Genomic DNA, 27,300 nt, shown 5'->3' on the forward strand with positions numbered 1-27,300 from the left:
TTCCCAACCCAAGATGCCCGGCACGGAGCAGCCACTGCCGCCTCTATCCCTGCCACCCCGCACCGACGCTTCCTTCGCCGCACTTCCCAGGGCTACACTCACACCGTCCCCACCTACCTCTGCTTCCTCGGAGACCTCCGACTTCTCAGACCGCCGCCGCCACTTCCTTCCTCACCGCTGCCGCCGATGAACTTAGCTGCCACGCCCACGACGTCGAACGCGACCCCGACGCTACGCACGCTGGCGCCGACGCCGACACCGACGCCATACACGACGTTACAACGCAGACGCTGTCACAGATGCAGTGTCAGTGAGCGTCAGCGTCAAAGCGTCCTGTACGGCGTCGGCGTCAGCGTCGGCGTCGGCGTCAGTGTGCGTAGCGTCGGCGTCAGCGTCGGCGCCAGCGTGCGTAGCGTCGGGGTCGCGTTCGACGTCGTGGGCGTGGCAGCTAAGTTCATCGGCGGCAGCGGTGAGGAAGGAAGTGGCGGCGGCGGTCTGAGAAGTCGGAGGTCTCCGAGGAAGCAGAGGTAGGTGGGGACGGTGTGAGTGTAGCCCTGGGAAGTGCGGCGAAGGAGGCGGCGGCAGCGGCGGTGAGGGGTGGCGGGGATAGAGGCGGCGGTGAGGCGTGGCGGGGATAGAGGCGGCGGTGGCGGCTCCGGGTCGGACGTCCTGGGCGGGGAAGTGCGGCTGTGCCTCGGCCTAACTGAAGCCTGGGACTTCCTAGGCCGGAAGCCTCAGTGTTCGCTGGCAACGGCTGCAGCGGCAGTGAACCAGGAAGCCAGGAAGCGGCTGCTGTCGTGTGGGCGTCCCGTGGGACGTGGTGCTCTGGATGGCGCAGGTCGGTGGCGGGCGGGGCGGAGCGGAAAGATACCGCGGGGCGGCTCTGGTGCAGAGTCCGGGGTCAGCGGCGTCGGGCGGCCGGGAAGGAAGCAGCAGGTAGGGGCGGCGGTGCTGACGTGATGGGCAGCCGCGGCGAAGGCGGCGGGGCCTCAGTGACGCTGGGGCGGCAGTGAAGCAGGCGGCTGTGGCTCTGCGTTGGGCAGCAGAAGAGAGAGAGGGCGCGGTGGCGGCTTGAGTTGGCCGTGGCGTGGGCATCAGGTGGGCAGTACGGATTAACAGGTTGGGTCCGGACACGTCACAGCAGTCGTAATCTACTAAATGAAGGGGAAGGAAGCTAGGCAGGCAGTTGCGAGGGGGTTTTCTCTAGCTTGGAGAGTGCCCCTTGCCCTGGCTTTAGGCTCACAGCCTGTGGGCGTCATTTGTCAGATGCTTGGGGGCGCACGTTTGATGTGGGAGTTCAGTTTCTGCTTGGGGTGTCTGTGGCCTGTGTTCCAGCGTCTGGATTGGAACTCTGGATCGTTTCCAATTCCAGCTTTCCTGCTGAGGTGTGTCCTGGGGAGATAGCAGGTGATGGCAAGTGTCTGGGTACTTGTCAGCCCCATGGGAGACTGAGTTCCTGGCTCTTAACTTTAGCCTGACCCAGTCCTAGCTGCTGCAGGCATTTAAGGAGTGGGGGAGTAAATGGGAGAGCTCCATCTCTTTGCCTCTTAACCAACTAAAGTTAAAATTCTTCCAAAGTGGGTGGTTTCTATGTATTCTTAAGATTTATTTCAGAGGCAGATATTCATACCCATGCATGTACATGCACACACGCACACACGCACACACACACACACACACACGGCAAGAAACAGCCATAAAGAGGATTCTCATCTGCTGGTTGACTTCCCAATTCCCACAACTACTGGGCCTGAGCCTGGCTGAGTTGAGGACTGGAGAACTCATTCCGTGTTCCCAGCAAGGGTGACGGGTACCCAAATGCCTGAGTCCTATCCACTGCCCTCCAGGTCCACATTACAGGAAGGTAGACGCAGGAGCCAGAAACAGCTCCCCGATTTCTTGAGCCATCACAATTGCCTTCCCCATCCACCTTAACAGGAAGCTAGAGTCAGGAGCCGGAGGTGGATACTGAACCCGGGTTCTTCAGGGTTGGGATGCAGGTGACCTTAATTGGCTTGGTAACCAAGATTTCAAATCCTTGTCCCTCTGAATTCGAAAAACCATGACAGTTTAGCAACAGTTTAAAAAAGGAAATTAAGAACTTACAATGTGTTTTAATTTCATTTCCTTCATATATTTATTTCTCTGCATATACTCTTTACCTTTTTCATGTGTACACACATTTTATGTTAATACTTTGGTACTCTGTGGAGCTTTGTGATGTAGCTTTTTTTTTTTTACCATATCCTGTTTATAGTTAATACATTTCAATAATTCTTACTTATTGAATGTACCTTATTTTCTTAGTTCTGTACTGCGTTTTTGCAGTTTGTTTGGCAAATGGGTAAGCGGTGATGTGGGGAACAAATGGATGTGCGTCGGTTTTCTTTGTCTTTTCTTTTTTTCTTTTAATTAGTGTTTAGCAGACTCAGTGTGTTTTGTAGACACAGCTGTAAGAACACCATGATATTGCCTTCCTCCCTCCCCCTTTCTCCTTTCCACTGTGTTTCCTTCTTCTTTTTCTTTCTGTCTTTGGTTTAGATTTTGAGCCAGTTTTCAAATTACATTACAGTAAAAAGGCTTAATACTTCACTAGATAAGTTTAGCGAGTAAAAAACAAAATTATACCAGTTTAGTGAGACTATAGACACCGAGTGTAAACAGTAATTGAACGGAGAAATGAGCGTTTCATCCCTCTGTGGTAAATCTTTAAGTAGCTGTAGATCATTGAAACTGTGGTAGGATAACATTTTTAACCATCGGTTTCACAAAGGCATAAAACAAAGTTTTACAAACTGTATTCGCATCAGTACTGATACACACAAACATTTCTTTCTGTTCGATTCCCTGAGATTCCTCCCAGCAGCGTCTAAGTGTTCCCCTTTCCCCACATCCATGCCAGCACTTGTTCCTCTGTTGTTTGGATTTCAGCCATTCTAATAGGGGTAAGGAGATACCTCATTGTGGTTTTGATTTGAGTTTCCCTGAAGCCTGGAGATGTTGAGCATTTTTTCATATGGTTGTTTGCCATTTGTATTTGTATTTCTTCTTTCTGAGAATTGTCTCTTGAAGTCCTTTTCCATTTCCGAACTGGATTGATTTTGTTGTTGTTGACTTTTTTAAGTTGCATGTGTATTTGGGATATTAATCCCCTGCAACTATTTTTTCCGTTCTGCTGTACATCTCTCCACTCTAATTGTCATGTGCTTTGTTTCTGAGTTTGATAAAGTCCTGTTTCCTTAGTTTTGCTTTTGCTGCCTGTGCTTCGGGGGTTCCCATCCAAGAAGTTGTTCCCACACCATCGTCTTTGAGTGTTTCCCCACGTTTTCTTCTAGCAGCCTCATAATGTCCATAATGTCAGGTCTTAAATTGGGTCCTTGATGTATCTTCAGTTGATTTTTGTATGTGAAGAGAGATATGGATCTACTTTGGTTCTTCTACGTATATGCATTCAGTTTTGCCAGCGCCATTTTGAAAATATTATCCTTAACGCCACTGTGTGGTCTGAGCACTTTTGTCAGAAGTCAGCTGGCTATCTGTATGCAGATTAAATTCTGGGCTCTCTCGTCTGTCCCATTGAGCTACGTGTTGGATTTTATGCCATTACTAAGCTGTGTTAATTACTGTAACTTTGTAGAATACTTTGAAATCGAGCATTATGATTCATCCAGGTTGGGTTTTCTTGTTCCAGATCACTCCAACTGTTTGTGGCCTTTTGTGATTCCACATGAATTTTCTTTCAAGATTTTACTTATTTGAGAGGTAGAGTTACAGACAGTGAGAGGGAGAGACAGAGAGAAAGGTCTTCCTTTCCCTGGTTCACTCCCCAGATGGCCGCAACGTGCAACATATTATTGTTGCTATACCCTATTCAGCCATGTTGGATCTGTTCTGTATTTTCTTGGAAATGAGGTTATTTTTTCAAAGTGTGTTAGTATTTGTATACCTTTAGTATTAAGGCCTATATGTAACTTACAGATCCCTTTGTCTATACCTTACTTCTTGACAGTGAAAAATGGGGGAGAAACACAGAGGATATACAAACAGCATTGGAAAAATTTTAAAAAATCTGATTTACCGTCAAGCTATTCTTCAAACTAGCTGTATTTTTTATTTCATTTAAAAAAAGGAAACCAGCACTTCCTACACTGAATTTAATCAGATAAAGCTTTTCTTTCATTGTGTGAACTCACAGGCTCGTTATCGTTTATTCAGCAAATCTTTGAGGGCCTAAGTACCCCACTTCCACTAGTAGCTCTTCAGAAATTCACATTTTTGCAGGTGAATCACACAAAACGATGTTTTTGGTATAGTCTTGTGAATAAGTATGGATTCTCTGTATAAATTTTCTTGGGTGGCGGATAACTAAGTGGGAGTGTGGAGCAGAGAGAATCAATTCTTTTTCAGTTTCCTGTGGGCGCATTTCCTTTTATTAAATTATAATCAGTCAGAATTTTATTAAATTATAATCAGTCAGAAGCATGGGGACGTGAGCAACTGCTTGCTTTAGTTTTGAGTAATGCATCTCTGTAGAATCAACAGGTGCAGTGGCATACAGGAAAGGACTTTGGAGACCAGAACAGTGGCTTCCTCTAAATGAGTTCATTGTTTGTATCAGCACAGTATTCTTGTGCACTAAGTTTACACTACTTTTGTCATATGCTGTTTTTTTCTATTCGTCCTACATTTTAAATTGAAATGTTTCTTGTATTTTTTTAGTATTCTTTAAGTTCCTTATTTTGGTGAAATTATTAAGTGGACACCTTTAGATTTTCCTAACATCTTGTGGCTCCATAGACACTCTATGGTATTTTAATTGATTTTCAGTCTTTTTTTCTATTGACACTGGCAGTTTTGCACAGACACTATGATATGTTCTTGGTGCATTAATAGGTTGGTTTGAAAGTCCATGATGCATCAGTTGTTTTTGCGCAAATTTGCATTTTTAAAAACAAGCGTTCATAGTAGAACTGGATTGTTATTTTTCAATTTGTTATCTTCTGTGGAATAGAAACCACCAAAACAGGTAGTGAAATACGCTTTTGCATTTTTTATGCACCTTAGGTTCTTGTTGTCTAGAATTGTCACAAAAGCCTTGTAGCATTTTAATGATTGGGTAAATTGAAGAAAAGTGAGATTGTCACGCTTAGGGAAAATACAAGTTTTCTTTAACTGTGCATCTCAGTATTCAGTGTGTATGTTGATCAACTGAGGGTCTTGTTAACATGCATATTCTGCTTAGCACTCCAGGGCTGGGGCCCAAAACTCTGCCTTTGAACAAGATCCCAGGTGACGGCCATGCTGCTGGCTTCGTTTGAATATACGAATTAGTGTAAACTGTGAGTTCATTTCTGGTAGCCTCATTTGACAATGATGTGAAATCAACCTCAGTGTTTTTTTAGCCTAATATACCCAAAGTACTATCATTTCAACATTTAATTGATATGCTGAAAACTGTTAAGAGATTTCTTTAGTGTTTTTGGACCAAAGTGTTTAAAATCCAATGTATATTTTGCATTTACAGCCCATTTCAGCTTGGACTAGTCACGTGTAGTGTGTCCAGCATGTCACCCAGGATTGGTAGTGGCCACCTGCTGGGCCAGTACAGTGCTGGAGTATACTATCTAGATCAGCCACTCCCTTGTGGTTCTATAAAAAAAAGTTTCATGTGCCTCATTTCTGCTCTACTCTATTTACGCAAAGCAAGGTCGGGATTGATGGGACCTTGAGTTATAGGGTGCAGCTCGTTTTAATTTTATTCTTTGTAAGTGCACATTCATTATAGAAGACTTGGACAATACAGGGAATGGAGGAAAAATCAAATTACATCAAATCCGGTCATTGAGTCAATTGCTACTTTTCCCCAGGAGGAAATTTTTATGCCATGAAGTACTAGGGTTGTATAAAACCTTTCCAGATCACTTTATAAAACTTGTTTTATACACTTGTATTTAGTATTTACATAGTGGATTCAGCAGAAGGTTGATGTTGACAGTGTCAGTCTGAGAGGACTGACCAGGAGTACTTTTAGTGTTCAGGGAATAGTAATACTTACCTTTACCCTTAACTAATATGTGATGTAATCTTTTAGTTAGGTTTAAGTTTGAGTACCTCTACTTGGACGACACTGGGCACACTCCTGCGTTTTTGTATATGTTTTCTTGGGAGTGTTACAGATTTGACTGACATCCTGTATATATAATACTTTTAAAACAGTTAGTTAAATGCTTGGTCATTAATGCCATAAATTATTAGATATACTCTTACTCAACTGGATGTGCAGTGTCAAGGAGCAGTCATTTGTCATTATTTGGGACACTGACACCCAGTCTTGGAATATTGGAATGCCTATTTTGCAAGATCTGGTTCCACTCCCATATGCTGGGTGAGGTTGGATCACTTCCACATATGTGGTATACCTGGCTTGAATTCCTACCTTAGTTTTCCTCACCATCATCTCCCTAGACCCACAAGTAGTGTGATTTGCATATACATTAAGTAGTCGAGTTAACACCCTGGGGCCCAGCCATCTAATGCCCAGCAGTAGAACTAACGCTTGACAGCAGAGACGGTTCTACCTGCCGTTAGCAAGACATTCAGTGTGTGTATATTTGACATAGGTACATAGTGATGGAACAAGGACAGGCGCCTCAGCCACTTTAGGTTTCTGTGACCCTTACCTTCTCTCAAGGGACCAATTGAGTCTCTCAATGTGGTGTTCTCCACCCCACCCCCTGCATTATTCCCCATGTTTGGAAGCCAGGGGGCCAAAACTTGAAAAAACTTGTATGGAGAAGGTTACCTCTGTTTACTGCCCCCCCCACCCCTAGTGCACCTAAGATATAAAAAGGTCCAGCCTATTGGGGTCTGGGCACTCTGCTGTGTATTGTGTGTGTGTGTGTGTGTGTGTGCGCGCGCTTGTGCTTGTGTGCTAGCTGTTGGTCACCCATCTCTGCGGATTTGTTTTCTTTGGATAAGCTTTGTCTGGCTGTGAGTTCGTATTCTGTCTTTTCTCTGATCTGCACCCTTTTGCTTATATTTGGTGCCCCGTGTGAGAAATAGAGGGAAGGGCCAGCATCTTGTCCCAATCTGCCGATCTCGTATTCTCTGGGTGAGAGCTGTGACCCCCCCACCCTTCATCTGGACAAATCCTTCCCCTTTTTAGTGTCTCCACCCACCCCTAACCTTCTCTTTCCTACAATCTCCTTTTTCCCTTCTGACCTGGAAGGCCCTGAGAGACGCCTCTCCAGAACATTTTCTCACTCCCTCTTGCACTTCTCATTTGGAGCGAATTCACAGCCAGAGCCTTTGCCTGATCTCATCGCTGCATGCCCACATCGGACCTAGTTCTCAGCCCATCAGATTGGTAAGAGAGGTCACTCTCTCCTCAGGCATGCTGGGGCGATGCTCGTGACCAGTTCATCCCCCCCTCGGAGGGCTTGGGTGTTTAGTTGGTTTCTATCGCTGCCTCCTGTTAGAGGACTCAGGACTTAGGTGCTCGGTTGAGGTGATTTTTTTCCCAGGGAAACCCTGCTAGAAGAACCTCTTCCCTCAGACCGTAGTTTGCTTAATCCATGGGTTCCAAATTTCAGCTCCCCTCTGGCCTGCCTCTGCAGACTTGCACAAGCTGGGCCTGAAGGGGGAGACAAAGCCAAAGCGATTATTCCACCTCAGCACGAATTTGGTGTTGTTTTTTTTTTTTTTTTTTTTGTCTCAAAATTCTCCAAGATTTTAATAACTTCACACAGAGAAAAGGCAAATGGTCAGAAGCTCCTATTCCAAGCCCTTTTCCTCCATTGGGGTCAACGTTGCTCACTCTAATTTCTCATGGAGGAAGAAGGCCTGGAGCCACCCCTTAAATCGTCAGCCTGCCCACCCCTCCTTTCTCCCACACCTGAGAAGCTGGCCTTTCAGGAACACAACCCTTTGCTCACTCCATTCCCCCTCTTTCTCTGGTGCCTCCTTTTCCCTCTCCACTGGCAACAAGGAAAGTTAGCACCCTTCCAGCCTCTTCTCCCCGGAATTCTCTTTATCCTGCTCTTCCTGAGGGAGATCAAACTCTCTGTAAGCTCTCCGTCCCTCCCTCATATCCTCCTCTCTGAGATCCTGGCCCGGGAGTGTGACCCTCCTCCCTGCCCACCCCAGGGTCCTCCCAAGCGTCCATCTGGTGATTCCTGTCTGGCCAACCCACCTGATTCCCCTTCATTAAGCCCCCCTGAGGTCAGCTTTTCTAATTCCAAGACCAAAAACCAGAGAAACACTTGGAATCTCCCCTAGAACCCTCGACTTTCCCTTCCACTGTTCTCTCAGGGATGCTGCAGCCTCTGGACCATGACCCTCTCCTTACCCTTCCCCCTGTCTGGCTCTTCCCCACTCCTGTCACTGGCAGCCAAAACTGGCTCTTTCCTCTCTTTCTGATCTCTCCTCTCCAGTCTCCTCTGCCAGTCCCTCCCCCTGGATGTAGAAAGATAGTGTAAAGGCTAGCAGAATGTGTATTGGCTCTGGAAAGCTCTGCACCTGAGACATGCCAAGCTCCAAAGACAATGCACTGTAAACTTCAACTAGGAGCCTTTCTCACGTGTGCCCACCTTCTCAGGGTCCATGTGGTGCTCAGCACCTCCCCCAACAAGAGCTTAAGAAAGGACTCTGCCTGCTGCTCAGATGCAATGAAGCCTGACTTCAGCACCACCACCCACACTCCCACATGCCACCCTCTGTCCCACAAGCTAAGCCCCTGCTCTCTTTACGGTTCCCCCCTTTCTGTCCTAATTAAAATAGTCTTCTCTACCCGTCGCTTCCCTCCTCCTATGAACCCGAAAATCCTGAAACTTAATGTAATGGAGCTGCATCTCACACTGCTGCTCTCACATCTAAATTCTCTCTTGCACAAAGACAGAACCTCTTTTCCAGCCATCTCTAATAATATGTTTCGCAGAGCTATCAAAACAAAACAAAACAAAACAAAACAAAAAACAAAAAAACTGAGGAGCAGGGGTGAGTCCTGAGCAACTGTGTTCCAAAGAATGCTCCATGCCTAGTCGCCTTCCATCTTTTCCCCTCCCTTGTCTAGTGGCAGACAAAAATCTCTCTGCTAGTAACAAACTGTTCTGTCACTCTCCTGTACTGTGTCATATGTGTGCATGTATTGTATGTCCACATGGGAAAATTTATTAACAGCTCTCTGTTTCAATTGGGTTACACTTGTGTTAGACATTTGAGAAGTATTTCCAACTATATGTACTCTTAACATTGGTTGAAGGCATTGGACCTTTCGGTAAATGTTTTCATAAGTTATTTGACAGCTGAAATGTTTGCTAAGTTTTCACGGGATTTTAAGTTATTGACAGTAAGCAGTCTGGAAATCTGACTTGTTCCCTCATTTCTCTAGTCTCTTCAAGATGGGGAACTGATTCTATTCTGCAGGACTCCCCATCAGGGTGTACAGTTTGATCTTCAGACCTTATATTAGACAGTTTCGATAGGGTGGTCTCAAGGTTTTGATCTTACATAGAAGAACATAGCTCTCCTCATTGGCATCATCTTACCTCACAGGAAGAATATTGTCGTAATATGCCTGTGACCGTAGATTGCTAGCTCAGGCCACCAAAGATTAGCGACGGGATTGAGCGCCCCCTTGGCTGCCATTCCTAAAGGCTGCTTCTGGGTTCTACTTTAACAGAGACCAGGAGAAAGAGGAGCGAGTGAGGCAGCAATAGCAATGTAAAGTTAGGTGGCAGGCCAGTTAATGGCCACTTTACACCATGATCTGCCATCAAGGAGACCCAGCCAGGCCAGTCCACCCTTGAATGGCACCTGTTTAGGAAATGAGGGGTCAGGGCATTGGGCAAGTAGCTGTCATGAAGAGCCCTGTCGGCTGTGACAAGAGCCAGGCCACTGGAAAACGGAACTGCCCTCGGGGTTGAAGGACTCCTGGGTCAGAACCGCAGACCCTGTTGGCCCCAGGCTAAAAAGCGTTTCCCTCTGCCCAGCTCCCAAAGTAACCACCGCCATCAGGAGGACAGCCTCGGGTCAGCACCAATCAAGGCAGATGCCACCTCTTCAATACTAACTTCCTATTCAGGCCAGCCCTCCTCCCCGGCCAACAAGGGTAATGGAAGTCAACGGGGTGTCTTCCCCAAGGGGGTTCCCATCTCCCTTGCTATGTCTCATCCAGGGCTACATGTGAAGAGACAGGCAGGTCTGGACCTCACAGATTCCTTGGCCATGCCTTAAAACACACCTGCTTATTACTGAACCCCTTCTGTCAGTTTCCATTTGCATCTCAGTAGGAAAACTCCCTCCTTTCTTAGATCCTGTAACAATGACTGTGTCCTGTGGCTTACACCTTGTGTTTCTAATCTGCTTGTTAGACACCCTACACATGGAGTGGTCAGGCATAAACCTGTCTTCGCATTAACTGGACAGGACTCTTTCTTTCCTATATCCCCCATTGTCCTCATTTTGGCATCGTTCCCACCATGGGCAATGTTTCTGATTTGTCTTTTTATCCTCGTAATCGTTAGCTGCTATTCCTACCATGTACAACATGTACATGTTTCAGAAGCCCTTACAGGAGGCTGTGACTGCTGTATCTCGAGCCGTCACGCAGGAGCAATACAAGGCTGCTTGCTCTCTCCTTCTCCAATCAATCTGATCCAGCGTATAGATACCCTGCCCCACGTCTACACCCCGTATCAGCAGGAAGTAGCCAGAAAGAAACCAGCGCCCCGCTTCCTTATCTATACTCAAAATCAGGATTGATGGAACAAGGACAGATGTCTCAGCCATTTTAAAAAACTCCTGGTTACTCATGCCTTCTTTCAAGAGACCAGTTTCATCTCACATCCTATTGTTCTCCCCTCCACCCCCCACTGCCTGCATTGTCCCCAGGTTTGGAAGCCAGGAGGCCAAACTTGAAGAACCTGCATAGAGATGCTCATCTCCACCTGCTACCACCCACACCCACCATTAGCCCACCTAAGATTTAAAAAGGCCCTTCCTGCTGGGGTCTGGGCCGTCTGCCACGTGTTCAGTCTGTGTGCTCGCTGGCAGTTGGTCCAACTCTGGGAGTTTCTTTTCTTTGACTAAGTTTGATCTGGCTGTGAGTTTGTATTGTGACTGCTGTGGATCTGCACCCTTTCCCCTGCATTTGGTGCCCAGTGTGAGGAGGCACTGCTCTGTTTAGTCTTTACTTCAGTGTTTGTATGACAATATGTCAGAAACAACCTGACGCTTGGCAGCTTCTGCAAGGTTCTGGCCTGTTCTGCAGTCTGTTTGGTGTGGGGAGCAACCCGGACTGGACTGAGTTACTGGAATTAAGACTTATTCTATGCATCTGCTCTCCCACAATATGGCGCTGGGAGAGGAGAAAACAGCTTCTACGCAGCTGCCTCTTGCCAACTTGAGTGATGACCTCCAGGAGCCAATCCTGCTCCTGATTGGAGGAGAGCAGCGTACTTGGCGTGTGGGCAGCCGAGTTGGGATTGGCGGAGGAGGACTATAAAAGAGGAGAGAGACAACATGCACCAGGAACATCTAAGGGGAACATCTGAGGGAACACCTGTGCAGCCCCCGAGAGAGCCGGCCGGCGGTGTGCCGCTCCCCCACGAAGACGGGGAGCGACATAATGGTGCCGTGACTCGGATATGAAGCCTAGGCAAGGCTTAGTGTCGTTCCTCCATGAAGACGGGGAGCGACATAATGGTGCCGTGACTCGGATATGAAGCCTAGGCAGGGTTCTGTGTCGTTCCTCCACGAAGAGGGGGAGCGACAGTTTGGTGTGTGTGTTGGGGGGGGGGCGGTGCTGATAGTCAAAAAGCAGACTAATACTAGTAAAAATATGTTTCTCTGGGGTGTTTTGGATAGGATGCAAAGTGATGAAAAAACTTTTTTGCACTTAATGGTTGGGTTTTGAAAAATGGTTTTTTGGTTTTATTTATTTAAAAGACATAAAGGCACAGTACAGATAGTGACAGAGTGACGGGGGCCTGGGGTTCTTCCATCCACTGGTTCGCTCCCTAAATGATTGCCATTGCCAGGGCTCGCCAGAGCAAAAACCTTGAGCCTGGAATTCCATTGAGGTCTTCCGTGTTGGTGGGAGAGCTCGACTATAGAGACATCTGCTGCCTTGCTGGGCACATTAGCTGGAGGCTGGATCAGCAGTGGAACAGCTGGGACTCGAACCAGTGCCCGTATGGGATGCTGGCCTCACAGGCGGCGGTTCATCTGCTGTGCCTCAGTGCTAGCCCAAGTGAGGAGCAGGTTTGCAGACAGTTTCCGGGTTCATGGGATTATCTACCTGTTGATTGTGAAGAGATGCATTCTGGTTTGGGATGGCTAGGGAAGTAGGAATGTAGAGTGAGATAAGTTGAAAGGAGTAGGGTTCTCTGTGACCTTCTGCCTTCTCCTGAGGTTTTCTGCTCGTTTCTGTTCCTGCTGTCTCTTGGCCCTTGGATAATCAAAAGCATTTGTGTTTAAGGCTGAATACACAAGTACCTGAATCTGTTATCATGAGACACTGAATTGACAAAGGCTACCGAGTGTTCATGCACGCAATTTCCCTTTTTAAAGCTCTAGGATTATTGATTTAAGTTTCACATGGTTTTTAAATAGAGTGTGTATGACTTTAGTTAATATTTTAGCCCTCCAAATGTCCCATTTAATTGGATCTGGACTAGTTTTATACATGCCCGCATGTAAATTTTTAAGCTTTGCTAGTTTGTTCACAGTGCATAGATTCTCACGCAGAGTTGTCATTTTGTTACCCAAGCCTAAATGTAATTTAGGTTTTAATTTGTCTCCTATTTAAGCCCAGATCTACTTTCGTTAAATCTAATTTCATGGCTTTTCCCAATTATCATATTCTTTTTATCTCTGATAAAATGAAATTTAATTGTGAAAACTGAAAGGTTTTGAAAAATAGTCACATCTTTAGATGGCACAGAGATCTCTGCCCATTGGTCAAAGTCTTTATATAATAAATATGTAATATAAAGCTTTTATATTGACTTCTACTTGATCTGCATTTTTCTTACAAGTACAATAAACTTTCTAATGTACTTGGTTTCATTTTTTGCTTACGAAGCTTTATGTGTCCTGCCTCTGTGTTTGCATAAGTGTTTGTAACTTTTTGTCACTCATTGACTGAAGCTATATTTGGGGAAATGCCTGAAGAATGGCTTCCTTGTTGTTAAAATTTTATTCATTTTGGCCGGCGCCGCGGCTCACTAGGCTAATCCTCCGCCTTGTGGCGCTGGCACACTGGGTTCTAGTCCCGGTCGGGGCGCCGGATTCTGTCCTGGTTGCCCCTCTTCCAGGCCAGCTCTCTGCTGTGGCCATGGAGTGCAGTGGAGGATGGCCCAAAGTACTTGGGCCCTACACTCCATGGGAGACCAGGATAAGTACCTGGCTCCTGCCATCGGATCAGCGCGATGCGCTGGCCGCAGCGCGCCGGCCGCGGCAGCCATTGGAGGGTGAACCAACGGCAAAGGAAGACCTTTCTCTCTGTCTCTCTCTCTCTCTCTGTCCACTCTGCCTGTCACAAAATTAAAAAAAAAAAAGATTTATTCATTTGAAAGGGAGGATTACAGAGAGGCAGAGAGATTGAGAACGCTGGTTCATTCCCCAAAGGGCTGCAGTGGCCAGAGCTGTGCCGGTCCAAAGCTGGGATCCAGGGTTTCTTCTGGTCTCCCGTGTGGATGCAGGGCCCCGAGGATTTTAGCCATCTTATACTGCTTTTCCAGGTCATAGCATAGAGCTTGATTGGAAGTGGGACAGCCTGGACTCAAACCAGCACCCGTGGGGGATGCCAGCACTGCAGGCGGCGGCTTTACCAGTTTTGAAACAGCGCGGGCCCCGGGAATGGTTTCTTGAATTACGTGTGTGTGTGTGTGTGTGTGTGTGTGTGTGTGTGTTTGTGTGTGTGTATGAATAATAGAGCAAGGTTTTTAATCCACTGATTGACTCGCTGGATGACCACAATGGCCAGGCCAAAGCTAGGAGCCAAGAACCCAATCCAGATCTCCCACATGGATGGCAGGAGTCCAAGCACCGGGGTTGTCTTCTGCCCTCCCAGGTGCATTAGCAGGGAGCTGAATCAGAAGCCAAAGAGCCAGGATTCAAAACCTTAAGTCCCATATGGGAAGCTGGTGTCCCAAATGCAGCTTAACCCTCTGAACCACACCTCCAGATCCACTCAGATTTATCCAGTATCAGACAGAATCTACTTTGTATTACTGATCATTAATCTCCTTTTCACACAACATTTGCACTAGTAATGTCTCAGCAAATGCTGATAAATTGGTGTTTGGAAAGCAATTTGGAAATAGATCTCAAGAATGCAAGGTGCAAAAGGAAGATTGAGCCAAGGGATCAGAAGATTGTTTCTCAGGTCCATAATTTATATCCTGCAAGAAAGTAGAATTAGCAGACAACAGGTATGCCCATGTGTTACGGAGTAACCCTTCCATGTTGTCTGTTGGCAAGGGTTTTTCATGAGGGGCTTTTCCATGAGCTTTCTGAAGTTCACATGCATGGATTTAAAAAATAAATTGCACCTGCAAGTGGCCCCAAGTGATGACCTGATTGGCAACAACCAGGAGAGTCAAGATATAAGTTTGAATCAAAATGTCATCACCAACAGCCGTACATCAACTCCCAAGAGAATCATGTTAAGAAAAAGACTCAATTTAAGCTCAAGTCCTAGTCCAAAACTGATTAACGAAAAGGTGAATTGCTCAGGAATGAAACCAGAAGCATGCAATATATTTCAATATGTGAAAAAAATTGCACCAAAGTAAATATGTAAATGTCATTTTCCACAAACTTCAGCAAATACTCTTGTACTTTTAATTGTTTTAATCTTTGTTGGAACATAAGCTCTCTGAGAAGGCAGAACATTTTGTTTTGTTCAACAGGGTGTTAGAAGTGCCTAGCACATAGTGTGTGCTCATAAACATCTGTCAGCTTTATTGAAACACAGAATTAGCCCCAAGCCTCGCGTTAAACACAGTTAGTTAGATGGTTCTATATTGAAAAACAGTGCAGTCCTAGGTGCAGAAAGAAATTTGTTCCAATTTTCTAATCTCGTGTAACAAGTCATCCCAGACGTTGTGGTTTAAATGGTACTTATTAATTTCCCAGTATTTGGGGGATGGCTGGGTGGTTCTTACTTGGAGTTCTTGTGTGTATAGTCTGGTGGTGGCTGGGCTGATGGTTCCTTCATCATGAGGCTGTTGAAAGCTGGCAGAAAGTAACCATTTCTTCCTCCAGGTGGTGTCTCCACTTGGCTCACTTCTGCTTCCTCACAACATGGGCAGTAGGAGTGATTTCTTACACCATAGCTGGATCCCCATAGAGCCAGTGTTAGGAGAGGCCCAGGTGGCAGCTGTCTTGCTGCCTTAGAAGCCTTAAGATCATTTATGCATGTTCCAGGAAGGAAAGGATTCATCTACTCACAGGATGTTAAACTCATGATGTTATTGACAAAGTGACCTTCTGAACAGAATGCCATGGAAAATATGGAGCAAATAGTGTTGAACGGTAATTAAGAGTGAAACGGTGTGTCTGGTTAGGTTGCCTTAGGCAAGCCCTGACTTCACCATACACCAGTTCTCTTTGACACATCTTGGCCATTTCAGGTTCAGTTTCTCACCCATAATAATGAATAAGCCCATTCAAATTGCATCGTTAGATTATTCTGCCATTAGGCATGTTTTGGTGGAACATTTTGAGACTCTTTGTAAAAGGAACATGGAAGCTAACATAATCAAACTAATTTGGAATATTGTTTTTCTTGTCACTTTGACGACTAAATAACTCTAAAAGTGGAATGAACCAGTGATTGGTTGGTCTTAAGTTTTAGGAATGTAGGGAGATGATCCTTCTTGTCTTTGGCCTTGGGTGCATGCATTATGGTGCAAAAATGCTGCAAAATCATCCCATCCCTGACTTTCTTGAAGTTTACTATTAGATAAATTTATTACAGATCAGTCCTTACTGATATTTAGATCTCTGTTCTTTAATGCTAGAAGTGTACTCCTCAGTGAGCCTGAAGAAAATTCTACTTCTTTGCAATGAATTCTGCTACCACTCCAGATTCATCCTGTTAGCCATCTGATGCAACGTTGAATGAGTTTTCTGAATCAATGCTGGTTTCTTGGAAGCCAAACCATGTAAAGGCTTTCAAAGTTAGAACCTGTACCTATTGTTCTTATGAAGCCAGGCAGGGTCCGTTGATTGGCTTCTGGATAAGTGAAAGTGAAGAATTTGGAGATTGCTTTTGGGACCATTTCCTAATCTTATGCTGAAGCATCAGTTCTGTTTGTCCTAAGGTTATTTCAGGTAGTTAATAGATCTGCCTTCTCTTCATTTCACTTGATCTTAGACAGCAAGGCATTCTGATTGTTGAGCATTACTGTGTTTTTATCTTTTTTCTTGTTATCTCTACATTCTTCTGTAATGATGGAGTGTCAGAAGAGGCTCACCGAAATAAAAATCAAAGGACTGTTTTCATTTTCTAGTACTACCTTGTAGATCGTCTGTTCACATAACCATCAGTATTCCACCTTCTTCTTGGCATATTATGAGGGAACCATGAAAGGTTTTAAAAACTCATAAGAGCATTCAAGTGCAAGTCATTCTTAACAATGGAAAGGAGATAGATGTTGTTGTTTTCCAGTTCTGAAGAAGGTAGACTTCCAAAATGTTTAAGGTGTGCTGGGAATATTATAGGAGATGAAGAATGACTTTTCTGCACCTGGTCGTGAATGTTTTTCAGACCAAGGATGTGATTTCTGTTCCTCCTGCCTCGTTCTTTTAAATGCTGTAGTCGTTTTCAGTCTTTCTCAGTGAATGTTCTTACTCCCATCTCCCCATACGTTCCACCCAGTATCCGTGTTGACCCACATTTTTTTGCCTTTAAAGAGAGTTACCATCAAGGAGGATGAGCAGACCAGAGTCATTGTTGTGGCCAGATTCATGAGGAGTGGTAGGAATCTAAATGATAATTGTGTACACACAGGTCACCATGGGTGCCTTGTGAATAGTATTTCCAATGTGGAATGAAGAGCATTACAGTCTTTTGATAGAACACAACACAACCAGAGTACTCAGATACAGTTGTCTGTAGAGATTCACATGTGGGAACTTACCACAAGAAGTGGTAGAAAAATGTGACTGCAAGGTCTTAGTGTAGGCTTTGAAAGTAACGTTCACAGTCATTTCAGTGTTGCTGATGGGAAAATTACTCATGAGGATACGCAGCATTTAGAATGAGTATTTTATAAAACCTAGTAACTCAAATTTCGAGACAATTTGTGATGCAGGAGTCATTCCAAGTATTATATTGTCGTTGTCCATTCATGGAGACGTGCATGGAATCAGGAGCCTGAAAAGAGTGATGGTCTCTTTAAGATCCTTCAGTGGGGCAACCAAACTTTGCTTTCATTATGGAAACAGTTGTAAAGGACAGTTTCTTACTTCCCAAATTTCGTGTCATGGGGCTTCTTATTCATGTCAGTCATGAACTCTGGGAAGTGACAACAATCCCAGTTGTGAGTAAAAGGCCCATGGAAGTGACACAGATTTGGGAAAGCCGAGAATTTGTTTGGAAGTTGAGATAAAGAATGGACTCTGGGTATATCAGATGTTTCATACTTTGTTTTTAAAAACAGAATAGTTAACGTGTTTGTAGGAATAGATAGCATGTGAGGATTCAAACTTGACAACACACGTTAGATGTTTTTGTAAAAGCTGCTTTGGTTTTCAGTCGTTTACTCTATTTCACTGCCTTTCCACTCTTGTAAATTAACTATTCAACTGCTACACAGTCTTTATAACTTTATGTTTTACATAATTATAGTCTGTGCTGCTTCATAGTAAGACTGTACTCCACCCAAATTAGAAGCAGTCGAAGAAATTAATTCAATAGCAGTCAAATTCACGTAAGTGAATGCTGGAGGCTCAAGGATGTGTAAGTACTGATTTGGCAACATCTAATGCTGGAGGTTCAAGGATGTGTAAGTACTGATTTTGTGCTGCTGGCACAAAACTTCTCTTTATTTGTATTATTAGAAGGATATAGTATAAGTCTTTGTTAATGAAATCCTCAGAAAGGAGGTGATTAAATAGAACTAAGTACTTCCTCAACATACATACCACTTACTTGCTGATCGGTATCGGGAAATACTGAAACTGGCTTCTCATGAAACTTTTGGTCCCGCGGAACAAGGTCTTGTAGGTCCATCTTATTAAAGATTTGTTTAGTTGAAAGGCAGAGTTGACAGGGAGATCTTCCATCTGCTATTTCACTCCCCAAATGTCCACAATGGAAAGCGTTAGGCCAGGCCAAAGGCAGAAGCCTGGAACTGCATCCGGGTCTCCCAAAGTGGTGCATGGACCCAAACACTTAGGCCTCATCAACTGCTTTCACTGGCAGATTAGCAGGGAGATGGAATGAAGTGGAGCATTGGGACTCGAACCTGTGCTCACATGGGATGCTGGCATTGTGGGCTGCGGCTTAACTGACCGTGCCATAGTGCCAGGTCATATCAGGCCCATTTCTAAAACATTGGAGATCTTTTGGGAAGATCACTTCGGTCAGACCTGCTCGGTAAAGCAATCCCAACAGAGTTCCTTTCCTCTGCTGCTTCACTGCTCGACTGCCTGCAACTGCTGGGGCTGGGCCAGGCCAAAGCTAGGAGCCGGGAACTCAGTCCAAGCCTCCCACGTTGGAGGAAGGGAACCAGATGATTGAGTCAACATCTACTGCCTCCATGTGTGTGCATTAGCAGGAAATTGAATCGAAACTGGTGCTTGGTCATGTATGGAATTTGGATTTCAAACCAGGATTTGGTTCCCAACTGCATCACGTACTCAAATCTGTCATTAAAAATGTTGTAATCTGTGTATGCCTTCATTCTCCTTCTGTTTTCTCCGTTGCAGCCTTACACTTCTAGTCATCTACGAGACCCTCATCCACCCAGTTTCCACCATTGCACCACCATCCCTCCTACTTCAACCTACTTGAGGGCCTACATACTTGCCTCCCACTCTGTCCTCTCTGTATATCCTCCCATTCCTTCTGGCCCACCACGTTGGACTCACTTTCCTCGTAACCTCGAACCCTTGGGGAGAGCCTCAGGTGGCCACTGGGCTCACAGTCCAAGAATGTCCAGAAGATTCTACTTGTTCTTCCTTCCTCATTGTACCCCCCACCCCATCCCAGCTTAGGTGGCAACTAAGGCAGGGATGCCTGTGCCTACCCATCTGCCAAGACTCCCTGTAGCACCTGCTCCTCAGCTGTCTACCTGGCCAGCCTGCACCCTTCCTTGGAGCTCTAGAGCCCCTCAGACCAGGATGGTTTCAGGCCCTTGCTGGGTGGGAGCTCATCCACCTACCCCTCTGGATGGGCAGTGGTTGTAGGTTTTGAGGCCACAGTGCATTTGGTATTATGTACTAGGAGCATAAGGACTACTAGCTGCATGGAGCTGAGGTCAACAGTGGGCTCCCAGCCATGTCCACCTTCTCAGTGGCCCCATAGCCGTGTATGGTGGCATCTCCAGCAATACACCGCCCCTCCCATCAGTGAGCAGACAGCCTCACGGGCTCCTGAGGGACCACGGCCACCAGCAGGTATGGTCTCTTATGTTTATTTATCTCTCTCTCTCTCTCTCTCTCTCTCTCTCTGTGTGTGTGTGTGTGTGTGTGATTTTTTTAAAAATAAGCATTAGTTGATGCTAAAACAGAGAAGGGAATGGTTGTTTTTCTGTCTTAAAAACTGTTCAAAAGAGAAAGAAGAAAACAGGCATGTACCAGTTCAAACAAGAACAGATCCCATAGATGGATCAATCCCTGTATTCCTGCAACTCCTGGAACATGACCAGGCTGAATCTGAGAACCAAGGCTTTGAAGCACAGTTCAGGTCTCCCAAGTGGGCAGATGTGAGATAACTACTGGAGTCAGCATCAGCTGTCTCACTGGAACCATGTTTGTAGGAAGCTGGAATCCCAGGATGAAACCCAGAATTAAACCCAGGCACTGTCTTATTGGACCTACATAGGCCTCTTCCTAGCCTCTTAACTGTTTGGCTAACCGCTGCAAGGATGGTTCCCCTCTTCTTTGTCCCCTTCGTGCATGCCTGTAAGGAATGAGTTCCTTACATTTTCATCCTGTAGTTACTAATTCAGTAATGTGCCAAGTACTTTACTGCTGTATTCTATCATTCTAATAATTTTCAAGATTTCTTCCATAAAAAAGGTTAAAAAGTGGAAGAAAGGAATCAGTTAAGGTTTTAAAATTTAATAAAAGAACAAAAGTGTGACTGCACTGAACATTGGCCAAATATATGATTCCAAGGTGAATGTGGATGCCTTTCTTGTCCTAATGAAACTGAAACAGTTGGGGCTGTCCTTTTGTTTGTACAACTTAGATTTGAGAGGCTGATGCCTGTGTCCTCAAAGTATGACATTTCAGTTGTCAAATGTAGCTACGCAAAGATTTCAGAAAATGATAACCTCGGGGAGTAGTAAATATGTGTGTCCCTGACAGCGGTTTCGTTTAGTTGTGTTTTGATGAGTGGAAACCATACATGAAAGTTCATTGCAGGAAATAACTTATGATATCCTTGCTTTTAGTAACATACATATAAAGTAATGGAGATTTGATTTATGGTAACGATTCTACAATCATATATGTGGGCCTGACCTCTTTGATTTAAGCAGCTACTGCATAGAGATGCAAGCACCTTCATTGAAGCATTGAAGTTAAAAGTCATGTTAGTATTCTTGTCTGCCACTTCTTAAATATATTCCTTTCTCTGTTGTGCCTGTGTAGTTATTGCACAGAGTGGGAGAAAATGATTTAGAAAGTGTTTCTTTTAGTTTCTGAAAGACAGTGTGTATAATTGTTGTCATTTCTTTGAATATTTGGCATAATTCACCTCTAAAACCATCAGGGAGTAGAGAGCTATCTTTCAGAAGATTTTGCCAAACTAAAAATTCTATTGCTTTGATATTTATAAGAATCATTAATTCATTTCATCTTGTTTAAGCTTATAGTTTATAGCTTTCAGGGAAATGTATTATTTCAGATAAAGTGTTAAGTACATAAAGCTCAGCAGAATTTTAGCTCACTGTCTTTCTTAAAAATATTTATTTATTTATTAGAAAGTCAGAGTTACAGAGAGATCTTCCATCTGCTGCTTTACTCACCAGATGGCCACAACGGCCAGGGCTGGACCAGGCTTGAGCCAGGAGCTTCCTCTGGGTCTCCCACGTGGGTGCAGAGGTGCAAGCACTTGGGCCATCTTCCACTGCTTTCCCAGGCCATAGCAGAGAGCTGGATCAGAAGAGGAGCAGCTGGGACCCAAACCATCACCTATATGGGATGCCAGTGTTGCAGGCAGCTTTACCTGCTACACCACAGCACTGGCCCCACTTATTATCCTTCTAATGTATATGTGGTGTGTGGCACCTCCATAATTTGTCTTCTCTTTTTCTTTATCATTGCAATAAAGATATATCAGTTTTGCTGACGCAGTTTTTGTGTTCACTAGTTTTTTGTTTTGTTTTCAATTTTAATCTGTTTCACTCTTTGACATATTAGTTGCTCCCTTATGCTTGGCTTAGTTTATTTTGCTGTTCTTTGTTATTTTTTTAAACTAAAAATTATTGTTGAATAGATATCTTTCTTCTCTTCTAATAAATGCCTTTATTGCTATGAATTTTACTCCAAATACTGCTTAAGTTGCATCTGTATAACTCTGATACATCTGCATTTTAAATTTTTTAAAGTTATATCCTTTTCTAATTTATCTTGAGACTTCCTCTTTGACTTAGGGATTTAGAAGTGTATCGTGGGGCCAGCACTGTGGCCTAGCATGTAAGGCTGCCACCTGCAATGCCAGCATCCTATATGGGCACCGCTTTGAGTCCCGATTGCTCCTTTTCGTATCCAGCTTTCTGGATGGGCTATGTCCTTGGGCCCCTGCACCGCATGGGAGACCTGGCTCCTGGCTTCAGATTGGCTCAGCTCTGGCTGTTGCTGCCAATAGGGGAGTGAACCAGTAGATGGAAGACCTCTCTCTCTCTCTCTCTCTCTCTCTCTGCCTCTCCTTCTCTCTCTATGTAGCTCTGCCTTTCAAATAAAATAAATAAATCTTTAAAAAAAGGAAGTGTGTTATTTTACACCAAGATTGGAAGTTTTCCAGCTATCTTTGTAGTATTAATTTCTAACTTAATTCAATTTACATCTAATAACATTCTTTATAGCATTTAGTTTCTTTTAAAAAAATTTGAAAGTCTGTTTTATGATGAAGAAATGGACTACATTGGTGAATTTCCTTATGGACTTAAAAAATGGGTCTTCTGTTATTTTTGGGTGCAGTATTCTAAAAACATCAGTTATACCCATTTGATTGAAAGTTTGATGCAATTCTTCAATATCCTTGACTGATTGTCTTCTAGTCCTATCTGTTACTAACTGATGCATCAACAGTTACAAATAAAATTGTAAATATTTCTATTTCTCTTTCGATTTTCGTCAACTTTGCATAGTGAAGTTATGTTGCTATGTAATATGCATGTAGAATCATTTTATTGTTTTTTTTTTAATTGCACCTTTGGGCAACATGCCATGACCCTTCTAACTCCTTCTAATTTTCTCTGCTCCAAATTGTACTTTCTCTAGTATTAATACAGTCGTTCAAATTTTTTGGATTAATGTTGCACAGGATGTATTTATTTACCCCTTTACTACTTTATCTATTTCGATGTTTTTGAAGTAAGTTTGTCATAGACAGCATTAGGAGGGGTCATTTAAAATAAAATCCTTTCTGAAAATTTCTCTCCTTCACTTGCTGTGTTTAGGCTAGCTGCATTCAACATACTCATTGATAGTTTTGGATTTAGCCCAATTTCATCATCTGTTTTTTGACATTGAACTCCTTTATTTCAGTTTCTCCTTTCTTGCTGTCAGGTGACTTGCATGGTTTTTCATTCCATTTTAATTTATCAGTTGTGATGTATACATTATCTGTTTCTATAGATTGTTAGTGATTGCCCTCAGAAGTATAACACACACTTTCTTTTTCATAGGCTCGTAACAGTTTTGCCGTATCAGGGAGAAATTTTACCATCAGGTAGGTCCTTTCTTTTCTCTTCTGTGTCATAGTTTTCTTACATATTCCACATATACCAACAATCCACATTAAAAATTCATCAGGTGAATGCTATAATTTTTGGTTCAATCATTGAATCAATTTTGTTTTAAAAGATTTATTTATTTTACTTGAAAGTCACAGTTATACAGAGAGAGAGAAGGAGAGATCAGAGAGAGAGAGAGAGAGAGAGAGAGGTTTTCCATCCTTCCATCCCCTGGTTCACTCCCCGAGGGCTGCAATGGCCAGAGCTGCCCCAATCTGAAGCCAGGAGCCAGGAGCTTCTTCCAGGTCCCCCATGTGGGTGCCGGGGCCCAAGGACTTGAGCCATCTTCTACAGCTTTCCCAGGTCATAGTAGAAAGCTGGTCGGAAGTGGAACAACCGGGTCTCAAACCAGTGCCCATATGGGATGCTGGCACTGTAGGAGGCAGCTTTATCTGCTATGCCACAGCGCCGGCCCCCATTGAATCCATTTTAAAAACCTATTGGGGCCAGCACTGTGCTGCAGTGGGTTAAGTCTCAGAGAACGTGGCGGTGAGACGGTGTCACTAGTCAGGGTTAGGGGCCTTGGAACTCTTTCCTCTCCTGCAGTGGAAGGCTGTGTCTTTAACTGTCAGTGTGATGACATCCGCCTTCCCAGAATGCACCTGTCACATCCGGGTCCAGGATGCGTGCTCGCACCCCACAGGTTCCTGGAGCCAATCGGAGGGCGCACCAGCTGGAAGGAGCTGCACCTCCAGCGCGGATGAAGGCTGCTGTTTTCTCTCTTGCTCCGTGGAGCGCTGCACGCCCAGAGCCAGGGACCGCTTGTGCGTGCTATTCCCGGTGCAGAGCCGTCCACCTTGGTGCTTTCCTGCTCTCTATCTCTGACGCGTGCACGGACCACCCCAACCATAGGTACCATTTTCGTTTTTTTCTCTTTCTCTTGTCCACGGGCAGTTCCTTGGCCCGCTCTTGTTGAGCATTTCTCTGTGTGGGGCAGCCCATCCTGGGCCTGAATGTGTGCGTGTGTTTCCTGGGTGCTACATAACCTCCTTCCTATTTGCACGTGGGGCCGGTCTGCATTTTGTGTTTCTGTCTTGGAAGGAGACAAGAGCCTGCACCAAATTTAATATATTCTGGGTTCTGGTTCGAGTCTCGGCTGCTCCACTTCCTATCCAGCTCCCTGCTAGTGCCCCTGGGAAAGCAGCGGAGGATGGCCCCAGTACCTGGGCCGCTACACCCACATGGGAGACAGGGGTAGAGACAGGCTCCTGGCTTCGCCCTTGGCCCTGGCCTAGACATTCTGGCCATCTGGGGAGTGAACCAGCAGGTGGAAGACCTTTCTCTCTGTCTCTCCCTCTCTAACCATGACTTTCAAATAAGTAAATAAATAAATCTTCAAAATCATTAATGTGTTCATGGCCCACATAGTAGAACTCTGAGAAGTAAGCTCATGAAGAGTGAGGAGACTTTTCCCATCCCGCTCCTCTCCAGAGCCCCTAATGGCGGTTGGGATTCTCTGCCCCTGCTGCTTTGTCTAAAATTTTGGTCCGGAGTGATTTACCCTGTGAGCTCCTTTCTCCGACCAGGCTAGGAAAAGTTTTTGTTTTTGTTTTGAGTTTGTGCAGTGTTTTTTCACTTGTTATGCATATGAACTACAAGCTCCTTAGTGTGCTGGACTAGATGCCAGCGAGGTTATTTTATGTTCATGCCTGGTAACATCTTATTGAAAGTTGGACATTGTATTAAAAACTTATGAAGGCTCAGAATGATAATCTCATTGCCCAGAGATAATTCACTCTATCATAGACCAGGCAAATAGCATGAGGGTCATAACTCAATCTTTTGGGGTGGCCCTGGCTCGAGTCTGCATTTCCTTCCTTAGAAGAGTCTGGCTTCATCTCCACCCCTAGGCTGTGGACCTCCAGGGATCCAAGTGAAAATCAGTGACGTTTACCAACGCCTCCTGATGGCTGATTCTCAGAACCGTAAGTTGGCCTCTTACTAAAATGACCAAAACCTGCACTCCTCTTTCCCATTCTTTCTTCCCCTCTACTTCTTAGTCTGTTAACCTAATGTTGTAGTAGGAAAACTGGCATCTGGTCTGCTTGTCTTTTACTGTGACCTGCTGTTCTCCGGGATTTTGGTCCCTCAAGGTCTAGATGCTGGAAACTGGCAGTTAGCCTAGTGGCTCAGATGCCCACGTCACGGTATCTAGTTTTGATTGCTGGCTCTGGCTCCTGGCTTCAGCTTCCTTTCAAGGCAGACCCAGGGAGGCAGTGATAATGGCTCAAATAATTGTTTTTTTTTTTTTTTCCACTCACAAGGGAGACTTGGATGGAGATACTGGTTCCCAGCTTCATCCTTGGCTGCTGTGGACATTTGGTGAATAAACCAATGGATGGGAGTTCTCCCAGCTCCCTGAAATAAATAAACATCGCCATTGAAAAGATCTGGATGTTTTCATTGGCCCAAACTCCAGCTTTTGTTCCCCTGGTTCTGATATGTGGAAAGCTCTGCCTGGGTAATGATCTTCCCTTGGCTTCTGGTCCATTCTCTGGCTGGCTTCTCAGCTCCTTGCTTCAGACCAAAGTGGCTACTGCCAGTGGGAAGCACCTCACACCATTCTCCATGGGACTGTGGCCCTCAACTCCTGGATCTTTCAGTAGCTCCCAAATAACCTGCAACCATATGCTTTTGTTTTATGCAGTTTTTCTGGTTGTTGTTCTTGGAAATGTTGGTCTTAGTAGAAAGGGAAGACCTGGGGCAACTTACTTACGAGAAGTAAAGTTGCAGACAGTGCTCCTAGCAACTGTGAGATAAACAGAAGTGGTATAAAGAGCCCAGAGGGCAGTGTTGGCCATCCAAGTAATGAGATGACCCCTGGCTATAATTGAGGTTGTGTTTCTCTGTCCATCAGAATTGTTGGCATTCTCTTGTGTGTGGAGATGACACTACTGCCTCCTTTACCCAGAGTCATCCCTGGGAGAGAAAAGGGGGCAGCTTTCTAACAGATCATGGTCAGGTGGCCTCTTGGGCATGGGCTAGTGAGGAATTCTTGGGAAAGGGCCAAGGCAGGGCTTAACCTGTGGCCCAGGGTAGCTCCATTGTCAGTGCTGGAACCTGCTGCTAACAACTCACAAGAGCCTATGGTGTGTATATGTGTGGTCACTTTAGTACATTGTACGGGCCACGTACTCCATGGAGATCCACAGGCACTATAAACCAGGGCTTTGTTTTACGCAGATGCTGGTTGTAAAACTTGAATCAGGGAACGGCCACCCAGGAGGGATGTGTGGCAGTGGGGGTGGGGCCAGATTCAAGCCCTTTGGGTCAGTAGATACTGGGGGCTGACTCAATAATGATTGGCTCTGTGTTCATGTGTGTGTGTGTGTGTGTGTGTGTGTGTGTTATCATTTAGTTCTCACTACACCATGAAATCAGATAGTAGAGACTAGGAGAATTTCTGTTCCCTGCTTCAGTCCACATTGCAACTCGGGTCACTGTGACCCCCTTCATCTTCATCCTTAACCACAGAACCTGCAACAGTGCAGGGTGGGAGGACTGAGCCCAGGCTAGTTTCCGGTTGCTGAGGGCAGACAGTGCAGTGTGGCAGAGTCCAGGGACCCGTGTGGCCCTGAGCACACACTCGGCCCATATAAGAAGTGCAAACAGGATTCTGAGCCCAAGCAGCATGGAGAGAACAGGGAGAGATTTGAGAAAAATTGTCCTTGGTTGCTCATTGTTCTTGTACCTTGTTGTCATGTCCCTGTCCTGAACAAACCCCACGACCTGTTTTCTCTGTTTCTATACCCAGACAGTGTAGCACAGGTAATGAAAACTCGCACAACAGAGCAGATTGCGCATTCTAAATTCCTGATCACCAATCTCCAAGACAGCAGGGGTCCTACCAGAACTTGTGGGCTGACTTTTCCTTTACTATCCCTAGAAAGTTTTCACACTTTTAACGTGCGGAAGCATGCCTCTTCTCCCTCACTCAGTAATTCTAAAGTCGAACTTTCCTGTTTATTTTGCAGTATCTGTAAGTTCACGTAATGGGGTGAGACACAGTACAGACTGTATCCAGTCTCCTGCAGAACCAGCCTCTTGCAGAGTTACAGTACAGTTCCAAAGCCAGGAGACCACAATGGGCACAGCCAAG

At 45.0% G+C, this 27,300-nt stretch overlaps 1 protein-coding gene across 1 annotated transcript; it reads left to right on the top strand.

The window, feature by feature from the left end:
- Positions 1 to 186: 186 nt before the first annotated feature.
- LOC149122131 (uncharacterized) lies at positions 187 to 26,885 on the top strand. Its single transcript, XM_089313645.1, has 5 exons — positions 187 to 527; positions 725 to 838; positions 19,460 to 19,632; positions 23,094 to 23,137; positions 25,052 to 26,885. The coding sequence occupies exons 1-4, from the start codon at positions 187 to 189 to the stop codon at positions 23,099 to 23,101; spliced, it is 636 nt and encodes a 211-aa protein (XP_089169771.1). The 3' UTR covers positions 23,102 to 23,137; positions 25,052 to 26,885.
- The last annotated feature ends 415 nt before the right edge of the window (positions 26,886 to 27,300 follow it).

Source organism: Oryctolagus cuniculus, chromosome 15 (genome assembly GCF_051225735.1).
Source record: "Oryctolagus cuniculus isolate XC-2025 breed Fujian yellow rabbit chromosome 15, ASM5122573v1, whole genome shotgun sequence".
NCBI classification, from domain to species: Eukaryota; Metazoa; Chordata; class Mammalia; order Lagomorpha; family Leporidae; genus Oryctolagus; species Oryctolagus cuniculus.

Bases quoted from the DNA above. Each gene is read 5' to 3' on its own strand.
- LOC149122131 (XM_089313645.1), top strand. From the start codon at position 187: ATGAACTTAGCTGCCACGCCCACGACGTCGAACGCGACCCCGACGCTA. The intron at 528-724 runs GTAGGTGGGGAC...GGGACTTCCTAG, and splicing joins AGGTCTCCGAGGAAGCAGAG to GCCGGAAGCCTCAGTGTTCG. The intron at 839-19,459 runs GTCGGTGGCGGG...ATTATGTACTAG, and splicing joins TGGTGCTCTGGATGGCGCAG to GAGCATAAGGACTACTAGCT.